At 31.0% G+C, this 10,958-nt stretch overlaps 2 protein-coding genes across 2 annotated transcripts; one reads left to right on the top strand and one right to left on the bottom strand.

Annotated features, from left to right (window-relative positions):
* The first annotated feature begins 2,272 nt into the window (after positions 1-2,272).
* LOC145036866 (beta-galactosidase 3-like) lies at positions 2,273-7,730 on the top strand. Its single transcript, XM_078985383.1, has 18 exons — positions 2,273-2,700; positions 2,821-2,916; positions 3,036-3,148; positions 3,248-3,314; positions 3,416-3,508; positions 3,878-4,021; positions 4,098-4,186; positions 4,398-4,503; positions 4,694-4,781; positions 5,014-5,132; positions 5,223-5,384; positions 5,468-5,646; positions 5,741-5,850; positions 5,919-6,028; positions 6,117-6,227; positions 6,716-6,829; positions 6,978-7,180; positions 7,342-7,730. The coding sequence occupies exons 1-18, from the start codon at positions 2,542-2,544 to the stop codon at positions 7,457-7,459; spliced, it is 2,181 nt and encodes a 726-aa protein (XP_078841509.1). The 5' UTR covers positions 2,273-2,541; the 3' UTR covers positions 7,460-7,730.
* Positions 7,731-8,078: 348 nt separating this feature from the next.
* LOC145033786 (thioredoxin H-type 2-like) lies at positions 8,079-10,635 on the bottom strand. The gene is made up of 3 exons (XM_078982323.1): positions 10,481-10,635; positions 10,007-10,129; positions 8,079-8,387 (listed from the first exon to the last, which is right to left on the bottom strand). Exons 1-3 carry the CDS (start codon positions 10,559-10,561, stop codon positions 8,238-8,240), a joined length of 354 nt encoding a protein of 117 aa, XP_078838449.1. The 5' UTR covers positions 10,562-10,635; the 3' UTR covers positions 8,079-8,237.
* Positions 10,636-10,958: the final 323 nt, after the last annotated feature.

The raw sequence follows: 10,958 nt of genomic DNA, 5'->3' as shown, positions 1-10,958 counted from the left end.
GTCAAGATGGAGATTTTTAAATATGGCTTGAGCATTGGGAGAATTCTCATATAACATCAAGTATCATTGAATCATTTGGAAACTCAATGGAACACTTGGAAGAATGTGTGAGCATTATGGATCACACTGGAGCATTTGGAGCTTAGGTTGGACAATTTGAGAAGGAATTGGAGCATCATCTGATGAATCTTGAAGCAAGATGTGCCATATGTAGGAGGATGTGCATCCTATGATCAAGATACGCCACCTATAATCAAGGTGCAGTATCTTGGTGCAAGGTGCCATTATTCTGTGCCTTGATGTGCTCTGAAGTGTCGATATGTTGTTGATGTGCTGCTGAAGGCAGGGATACACCATTAATGATCATGATGTGCCACTTAAGCATCATGATGCACCACATAGGTTCATGGTGCACCATTGCGGATCTTAATGCACCACTCAAGTTGTTAGGTATGCTAGGGGTGCTTAATGTAGTCCAAGGATGCTATGAAGTTAAAGGTACTCGAAGTGGGTGCCCTAAATTGCATGGTGCGTCATCATGATGGAGGATGCGCTATCATGATGCACTATAATGTGTGTAGCTAATGATCATGCAATGTCTCTCAATGTTGAAGGTTTAGAAGCAGCTGCATGATAGATTGTGATTGGTTGACTCCTTTTGTGGGCCTATGGATTAATGAGCTTGGCTCATTAGGGTTTTAAGTCTGATTCGTAGTCTATAAATAAGAATGTATGTTAGTCATTTATTGGCGTCTTGAGTTCTAAGTATGTGAATCTTTGTGAAATTTTACTTATAATCCTTATTTGAGAACTCTTGAATAAGAATATTCCTCCTATCCGTAGACGTATGTCATCTTAACCGAACCACATAAATAATCTCTTTGTGTGTGTATGGTTTTGTGTTTTATTTGCTTACTTCCTAACAATAAGACGACGTTTGGTTCATAGAATGTTTTTGAAGGAATTAGAATCTGTCTTGAATTGGAATCTAATTTAGTATTCTTGTTGGTTAGCAGTAAATGGAATTTGAATCCAATTTTATATTTTGTTTGGTTGGCGAAAAATGGAATTGGAGTTGTGTAAAATGATAGAACTACCATTCTTGGTTTTTGCTTACTGTTACTTTTTTTTTTTTTTTTTAATAACTATATGTAAAGATATATTATATAAATTATAAAAAGAATAAACGGTGGTGGCCGCGGCGGCGATGGTGGTAGAAGCGACGGTGGTGGTGATGGCGGTAGTGTGTGGTGGTGATGAAGGTGGAGGTGATGGTAGTAGTGACATCACTAATGTTAATGGTAGAGGCAGTGGTGGTTATGGCGGTGGGTGTTAGTGGCGGAGGTGGTGGTGGTGGTGGTGGGTGCAGGTGGCGGCGACAGTGGTGGTGGTGGTGGAAATATAAATGATGGTGGTGATGATAGAGTTAGTAGTAACTACGGTAGTGGTAGGGTGGTGGTGTAGGTGGTAACGAAGGTTATGTGTAGTAGTGGTGACGATGGTGTTATTAGTGGTGTCAGCAATGGTGATGGTGGTAACGGAAGCGGTGGTAGTGGTGGCGAAGGTGGTGGCAATGGCGACTACATTAATGATGATGGTTAGTGGTGGTGGTGGGTGGGTGTGGGTAGGTGGGTGGCGGAGGTGGTGGTGTTGGGTGGTGGAGGTGGTCGCGAGTAGTGACGGAGGTTTTCCATATCTAATGTTAAAATGAAAAAGGTAATATGATAATCTTCAACATTTCCACTTGAAGGAATTTGAATTTCCTCATCTTTTAAATGAAATTTATTTTCCCCGGATAGATGGAAAATTTGACACATTTAGAAATCCTATTCATACCCAAAACTTGAACCAACATAAAAAAAATGATGAAATTAAATTCTAATCCTTTCCTTCGAATTCCAATACATTCTAGCAAATCAAACGATCAAGTGTATGCGTATACCATATGATATTGACATGATTATCAATATGTCTATTATCTTATTTTACTTCGAAGAAAAACAAATATCGAACTTATATGACAATAATTCGGTCCAATAATATTTTATCGATATAAAACAACAATTCATTTAATTATATTATAATAAATATTTTAAAATATGATGATTTGATTGACCTTGTTTCATTAAAATAAAAATAAATAATAGTATTATATTTCTCTCCATTTACTATTTTTTATCATTTAAAATCTAATAATGTATCTTCAACCTGTCGTCTTATACACTCGCTTTACAACAAAAGGTACCCAGTTGCTGTCACGCAGTCAAGAAAGCCTCTCGACCTCTGTCAGCAATTGAAAGTCATTATGTATATGTCGCCATGTATGTAATGCGTATACACCTATACATACATAGTGACATAGTTACATACACTGTACTACACTATATCTATATATACACACACTCACATAAGCTCTAGATCTCAGTGTAAATGGTGTTTTTCTGTCGACAAAAAAACCCCTTTCTTCCTCTTCCCCAAACACACATTCTCTCTCTGTAAACACTTTTTCTTCGTAATTTGAGATTTTTCCTTTCGGAAAACATGGAAAGCAAATGGGTTTTATTGTTCTTGATGATTTTTCAACTGGGTTTTGAAATAATCGAATGCAGTGTTACTTACGATAGCAAAGCCATTGTTATCAATGGCGAAAGAAGAATTCTCATCTCTGGTTCCATACATTACACAAGAAGCACCCCTGAGGTACCCTAAAAACTATTCACATTTTACGATTTTTTTTTTTTTTTTGTTTAATTTATCGATGGAAAATGAGGGAATTAATGAAGTTGAATTTGTGGGGGGTTTTGATGAAATTGTTTGTAGATGTGGGAAGATCTTGTAATGAAGGCGAAAGATGGAGGGCTTGATGTGATTGATACTTACGTGTTTTGGAATGTTCATGAGCCGTCTCCCGGCAATGTAGTTTGATTTTAATTTTTTTCTTTTTTTTTGGGTTTAATTTTTGTAATTTTATGATACAAAATTAAGGTTTTTTTATTTAATTAATTATTTTTTTCGTTGATTTTGTGAAATTTCAGTATAATTTTGAAGGGCGATATGATCTAGTGAAGTTCTTGAAGACAGTGAAAAAAGCAGGGATGTATGTTCATCTTCGAATCGGACCTTATATTTGTGCAGAATGGAATTTTGGGTAATTTTCTATGTTTTACCTTTTTTTTTTTAATGCCAAAATTCATAAAAAGGAATTTTTCATGTGTCAAAATATTAATAATCAAATTATTTTTTGCAGAGGATTTCCAGTTTGGTTGAAGTATGTTCCCGGGATTAGTTTCAGAACCGATAATGAGCCATTTAAGGTCACAATTTTCTTTTATTTAGTTTTATGTATAAAAACGAATTTTAATAACTACAAAAAAGCTTAATCTTTTTTTTTTTTTTTTTTAAATAATTTTTGCAGAATGCCATGAAAGGGTTCACTGAGAAGATTGTGAATTTGATGAAGAGTGAAAAGATGTTTGAATCTCAAGGAGGCCCAATTATTCTTTCACAGGTATAATAACCAATTTTTTTTTTTTTGAGATTGTTGTGTGTTTTTACAGAATCTTGATTTCAACATTTGTATGAAAATTCAATTTGTTTGTGTGGCCAAATATAGCCTTAACCATTTTGACTGCCAGTCAAAATAGTTAGTTTGGAAAAATTCCGGTCAAACCTGATATAACAGTTCAAAATAGTTAATTTACAAAAATGTTTGTAACACTTATAATAAATAGTCTGATTGGGAAAAAAAAAAAAACACAGTAGTAGTAAACCAGCAAAACTGCCCTAAAAATATTTTTTTTTTTCCTGGTGAATTGCTCTTTTCTTAAACTAAATCGATTAAAAATTTATTTAAAAGAGTTTTTTTTTTTTTTTGCAGATTGAAAATGAATATGGATCGGTAGGAAAGGCATATGGAGGTGCTGGACATAACTACATGACTTGGGCTGCAAATATGGTTGTAGAATTGGGGACAGGTGTCCCATGGGTCATGTGCAAACAAGATGATGCCCCCGATCCCATTGTAAAAATAATTTAAAATAATATAATTTTTATAAAATTAATGATTAATATTTACTATATATTTTTTATTATGGCAGATTAACACATGCAACGGTTTTTATTGCGATGAATTTTCACCCAACAAGCCATACAAACCCACAATTTGGACCGAGGCTTGGAGTGGATGGTACATAATTTTCTTTCTTTTTTATTTTTATTTAATACAGAAATGACGACTTAATAGTAAAAAGTAAAAAAATCACGCTGTCCCAAATTTACTTTTCCCTTTTTCATTTCCCTAAGTGTAATTTTACTTTCTCAAATATTATTTAGATAAACATCATTTATCCAGACAACACTTTATACAGACAGGATGACAGTATTCTGTATTCTGTCAGGTTCACGGAATTTGGCGGTCCGGTCTACGAGAGGCCGGTTCAAGATTTGGCATTTTCCGTTGCGCGGTTCATACAAAAGGGCGGATCGTTCTTTAATTACTACATGGTTTGTTTTACTCATGCAACATTTTTTTTTCTTATTACGACATTATACTTTGAAAAATCTAGTGAATTATAGCATTGTTATAATTAGGTTTATTTTTTACAATATAGTGCTATAATAAATTATAATAAATAAATGAATGATAATACATTTCTACTTCTTACTTTTTTTTAAAAAAAATATTGGAAAACAGTATCATGGAGGCACAAACTTTGGTCGTTCTTCTGGAGGCCCATTCATCACTACTAGTTACGATTATGATGCTCCACTTGATGAATATGGTGAGGCTTAAAACTTTAAAATGCAATAAATAGCAACCTACTTTCACTTATTTGTGTATTACATCTTTACATTTATAGCATCCTACTTTCATTTCTTCCAATTTCTTATTATACTTTGAAAAAATCTAATTAAAAGAAACAAAAGTAAGATTCTAATATGTTATGACTTATTATAAATTTTAAATTTATAATAAACAAATGAATGAAAGTACATTGCTATTTCTTTTTATAGGTTTAATCAGGCAACCAAAATATGGTCATTTAAAAGAGCTTCACAAAGTCATTAAGGAATGTGAGCTTGCTTTAGTTTCATCAGATCCTATTATCACCTCTTTAGGAAGCCTCCAACAGGTTATTTATTTATTTATTTTTTCTCATTTAAATAAATCAAAAAGAAAAAAAAAAAACTATGTAACTAATTATTTAACATTTTTTTTTCAGGCTCATGTATTCTCTCCTAAATCACAATGTGCAGCTTTTTTGTCAAATTATGACCCGAATAATGTTGCAAAAGTGACATTTAATAATGTGCATTATACATTACCCCCTTGGTCTATTAGTATCCTACCTGATTGCAAAAATGTTGCTTTTAATACAGCCCAAGTATGTAATTTTTTTTATTATAAAGTTTACAATTTTTTTTTATATATAAAATTTTTATATTATAGTTTATAAAATTGTCACAGATTGGAGTTGAATCAACCAAAATGGAGATGTTATGGAGTGATTCAAATATGTTTTCATGGGAGACATATAATGAAGATTTAAATATTGTTGATGAAAGTTCTATAATTACTTCAATGGGTTTATTAGAACAAATTAATATAACAAGAGATACTAGTGATTATCTTTGGTATACAACTAGGTAAAGCAAACCAATTTTGTATTTTAATTTTAATTTTTCTTTTGGTTTGGATTTAATAAAATATGTTTTTTTTTTTTTTTTTTTTTTTTTACAGTGTTGATGTTGATTCATCTGAATCTTTTTTGCATGGAGGAGAGCTTCCAAAGCTTTTGGTGCAATCAAGGGGACATGCTCTTCATGTGTTTATAAATGGAGAATATTCAGGTTTGTTTTTGGGATATTGTTTTTTTTATTTATTTAAAAGAATTATTTAATAATTGAAGTGTTTTTAGGTTCTAGTTTTGGAACAAGAAAACATAGGAAAGTTATGTATAAAGAAAAGATCAATTTACATGGTGGAATCAATAAAATTGCACTACTTAGTGTTGCCATGGGATTACCGGTTAGTTTTTTTTTATTTTATTTTATTTTATTTGTTTATATAAATATTGGAATTGAAAAAGTTAATTTTTTTTTTGAATTTTGTGAAGAATATTGGTGGACATTATGAAACATGGGAAACTGGAGTTTTAGGTCCAGTGGCTTTGTATGGTTTCGACAAAGGAAAACGGGACTTGTCGTGGGTCAACTGGAGTTACAAGGTTAGAATCAGAGAAGGAATGGAATTGTTAATTCCATTGTTTGCTGGAATGGAATTGACCATTCCGGAAGGAATTTGATACCTTCCATTTTGTTAATTAACTTTTTTTTTTTTTTTTTTTTTTTTTTTTTTTTTTTTTTTTTTTTTATATTATATGTAGATAGAATCATAGAATATACAATTCTAACTATACTATTACTATACATTAATTTTGAATTATAATAAACAAACTTTCGTTTACAAAAATAAAAAATTAAACGTAATAAAAGCTCATTGAACCCCAATAAGTTATAATAAAATTAGTATCTTTTGGATATTCATATTCCAAATAAAACGGGTTATATTGAAATTTCCCATTCTGTTCCATGATGTTACATTTCTTCAGGAATGATCCATTCCATTCCATCCGTTTCATTCTATGGAATGAACCATTCCATTCCTAATTCCTTCCATGATTCCATCATTCTTAAAGAATCTTTTTTTGAACAGGTTGGTCTAAAGGGAGAGTCCATGAATCTCATCTCCTCAAATCCTACATCTTCTGTCACATGGACTCAAGATTCTTTAATCACACAAAAACAGCAACCATTAACATGGCATAAGGTAAGTCAATGGTCAATGGTCAATGGTCAAAAACCTTTATATTCTAATAAAGATTTCATTCCCAAATCCAACTTTATAAAGGGTAGCAGAAAAAACAAATCTTTATCTGAAACTCAAGGGCAAATTCGTCATTTTGCAATAATTGCAGGCTTACTTCAATGCACCAAAGGGTGATTCACCATTGGCTCTTGACATGAATAGTATGGGAAAAGGTCAAGCATGGGTCAATGGTCAAAGCATAGGAAGATATTGGACAACTTTTGCTTCTGGTAATTGCCAAGGGTGTCATTATGCTGGGACCTACCGCCCGTTGACTTGTCAACTCGGGTGTGGTCAACCAACCCAAAGATGGTAAACACCTTTCCACTTATGTTTTGACTTTTATACCCCTCATCATGATTCTCTCTCTTTCTTCAATTAAAACGAGGGGTGTAAAAGTCAAATCACCTTTTTTTAAGTGGATGAATCAAAATCATAACATTTTACTGATAAATTAGGTATTATTGTTTCAGGTATCATGTGCCTAGATCTTGGTTAAAACCAAAAAATAATTTATTGGTGATTTTTGAAGAACTTGGTGGGGACCCCACTAAGGTTTCACTAGTGAAAAGATCAATAACAAGTAACTAACAACAATTTGGATTTGAGAATTTAGTCTTTATTAATATTGTTGTTGACCAATTTGTACAATAATAGAGGAGGATATAGATACTTTGTCATGGTGTGTTTTGTGTAAGTGTTGTAATGGGAGATAAGATGAATCCCTATAATTAGTTTATTTGTTTAGGAGTTGATTTTTTTTATAGTGAAAGTGAGTGATTTAGGAAGGAATAAATTGGTTTGTACAATTGAATCCCATATTTTTGTTGTTGGAATGCACTTTTGGCATGTTTTTTTTTTTTTTTTTTTTTTTTTTTTTTTTTTTTGACATAATAAATGTATGCACAAATTACATAAAAAACCATTATATTTTAGGGACTTTTGTGGTTTAAACACTAAAACTTGTACTTTTTTTAGTAAAACCGTAAATGTTCGAGACACTTTTCCAAATTAATCATTTTGACTTGTTTTGTTATACTAGGTATTACAAGTAATTTTCTAATTAACAGTTATATTATATTAGGTCAAATTGGTTGAATTGGAAAAAGAAACAATATATGTGGTTGAAACCATAAAATTGCCTAACATATAATGTTTTTCTTTGTCTAAACATTATTAAAGCTTTTCACTAAGGTAAAAATATGCATGTTATTCTATTAGAATTTTGAATCAACAAATGGAAGTTGAAAGAAACACATAGGATGATAATAAGTGTTTGTGCATCTTCTAAAATAAGATGCTAAGTTGAATGGAAAGAGAAAAAAAGAAGAGTAATTTTGGTTTTTTTGAACACAATGCATCATCATCATCATGCACTAGTACTTGAATTACCAGAGTGTTTGATGATTGTTTGTTGAAGTTCTTCTTTCTTTGCTCCAACAATTTTTCCCACACTCTTCCCATCTTTTATGAACAAGAAGGTTGGCATTGCTTCAACACTCCAGTCTGATGCAATTACCTGTATAGTTAGAAGAAAGATAATTATGAATTAAAGATCTTGAAATTTGTTAAAAGTATAATGTTTTTTGAGTTTCTTGAAGCCATTGAAAAACTCATTAGTTGTTGTGTTTGTTATTCAATCAGTAGTTCAGAAATGCTATGTTTGATAAACTAACTGAAAAACTAGTTGTAAGCTGATAAACAAATATTTGGTAAACTAGCTGAAATATGTTAAGTAATATAAAAGGGAATGTAGAAGATTGAAATTAAAAAAAAAAAAAACACAATAAACTCATTGAAACGTTAGTTTGAATATACTTTTAAAAAATTAGTTTATAAGCTATTTTTTGTTTTGACAAAGATTACGATATATAAAAGTTGGATAAATAATTCCAAACACAACCTAATTATCAAGAATAACTAGATAAAAAAAATTTAAGAATAACTGTTTATGTAGAAATTGTATAATATATAACAAAAATGCTACGCAATCTTTTATATGTTTCTCAAGAAAAGCCGTTATTTTTTTAAAGAAGAAAATCTACGAAAGTCATTGAAATCTGCTAAACTTTCCATTGAAGATCATCCTAAAGATTTTTACCTTCTAGATTGGCCACTAAAGCCATTGAATTTTGTTAACTTTTCATTAAAGCCACCAGAGAAATTTGTAACATTTCCTAAATTCATTGAACTCATTTGAGTTTTGAGGTTTGTTAACTTTCTAAAAAAACCCAAATGTGAAATGGTTTTCATGGTAAAATTAACAAAAAGCTGAAATGCTTTCATCTCATGTAAAGATTCAATAATGGCTTTTATGGAAAAAAAATAACAAAATATAAAAGCTTTCGTAACAATTGCTCAAATGAGAATGCCAAAAAAAGACTATGTATTAATGTTTTTGTCCAAATCACTTTTGTATAAGAAAATGGCGTTATTTTTTGTTTTGTTTTGTTTGTTTGTTTTTTTTTCAATTATGTTGATTTATTTACATTTAAAAAACAAATAATATGATTTAAAATGTCATTCTTTCATCGTTTTTAGAGCATCCACTATGGTGAGTTCAATGAAAAAGTTAAATGAAGTGACAAGTCTAGTTGTCATTCAATAGATGAAACTCTACCATAGTGAGATACCATCTTAGCATTCAATGGATTTGAAGTTCAATGACCATTGAACTTTTCAATGGGAAAAATGAAAGTTTTCTAATCTTAAATACATATTATAAATTAGCTTTTTTAACTTTCTATTGAACTTTGTAGAGTTGAATGCATTTTAGGAAAAAATTGACTGAGTTGTATGGAATTTAAAAAAATGATGTGGCAATCCTTTGAACTCTATGGAGTTCAATGCATTGTGGATCGCCCTTACAAGCAACACCAACAAAAGTTTGAATTTTGCATATTTTCTAGTCCAAGTTCAATGAATCACGTTCGACAATCGACATTATCTTGTTTCCTTTTGATGACTAATTATACTTTAAACAATGTGAAAAGAATCACCATAAAAACCATTTGAAACATAAATAATAGAAATATATTAAGTTTGAATCATCACAATAAAAACTAAAACCTTTTGTAGAAGGAAAAAAAGGAGTAAGATTTCTTTATAATAGTAAAGTAATCTATTTTAACTTTTTACCTTCAACTCATCCACATCAACTTTGAGAAAGGTAACATGTGGCATTTTCTTAGCCAATTCTGCTACAAATGGAGCAATAACCCGACAAGGTCCACACCAAGAAGCAGCAAAGTCCACAACTATCTGTACACATATCACATTTGCTGAGTAATTAGATCTATATTCTATATATTCCAATATTTATACATCATAATTTGTCTCAATCAGTCATTAAATCGAGTTTTTTAGACGTTAATCTTCATAATTTAGGTTAATTAGCTTTGGAAACACCCTAATCCGAACAAAACAGCATACATCATATTATCATAATCGACCTCGATGAAGATGAATGATATTGAAATCTGAATGGATCACTATAAATCATAAAATCAACGTAAAAACGAAAAATCACAAACGTTTCCACGTAAAATGTTTCATGCAATTTCATAGAGATAGATTTAACACAAGTAATCTGTTAAAAATTAAATGACGTACCAATTTGTTCTTGTCTTTTTGAAGATGTTGATTCCATGCATCAACAGTGTGACAACCAATCACTTGTCCTTCTTCACCCATCTTCAAAAATCAAAATCTTCACAAATACCAACAACCAAAAGTGTCTCCTCAGAATAAAATTCAGTTAGGTCTACAAAGATAACACACGAGTCATGATAATAATATAACATATCATCAGCTAATTCAAAAGCCCATAACGCAATATTAGCCTTTGGGCCTATGTTATATATTATTATATATTGTATATATCATTATTATTATATATATTTTAGATAATATAAGTGCTTACAATTATGAAACGAAGAATAGTGTTGGCTTCATTCACCTTCGCCACCTCAGCTTTCATTGCCAGATGTTGCTTCTCTCTTTTCCCTTATGTTTGTCATGATATTTCATATTTGATTTATTTACAATGAAGCGATCTTTTCTTGCATGTCTAGAAGCGCAGTTGTTTCTT

This window comes from Lactuca saligna, chromosome 3 (assembly GCF_052625555.1).
Source record: "Lactuca saligna cultivar CGN05327 chromosome 3, ASM5262555v1, whole genome shotgun sequence".
In the NCBI taxonomy this organism is placed as follows: Eukaryota; Viridiplantae; Streptophyta; class Magnoliopsida; order Asterales; family Asteraceae; genus Lactuca; species Lactuca saligna.
This window is presented reverse-complemented; position numbering and strand designations above follow the sequence as displayed.

What these genes read in the sequence shown, in the direction of transcription:
- LOC145036866 (XM_078985383.1), top strand. Translation starts at nt 2,542, where the DNA reads ATGGAAAGCAAATGGGTTTTATTGTTCTTGATGATTTTTCAACTGGGT. An exon ending in TGTGCAGAATGGAATTTTGG is followed by an intron (nt 3,149 to 3,247) that starts GTAATTTTCTAT and finishes TATTTTTTGCAG; the next exon opens with AGGATTTCCAGTTTGGTTGA. An exon ending in ATGATGCCCCCGATCCCATT is followed by an intron (nt 4,022 to 4,097) that starts GTAAAAATAATT and finishes TTATTATGGCAG; the next exon opens with ATTAACACATGCAACGGTTT.
- LOC145033786 (XM_078982323.1), bottom strand. Translation starts at nt 10,561, where the DNA reads ATGGGTGAAGAAGGACAAGTGATTGGTTGTCACACTGTTGATGCATGG. An exon ending in AAAAAGACAAGAACAAATTG is followed by an intron (nt 10,130 to 10,480) that starts GTACGTCATTTA and finishes ATATGTGTACAG; the next exon opens with ATAGTTGTGGACTTTGCTGC. An exon ending in TTGATGTGGATGAGTTGAAG is followed by an intron (nt 8,388 to 10,006) that starts GTAAAAAGTTAA and finishes CTAACTATACAG; the next exon opens with GTAATTGCATCAGACTGGAG.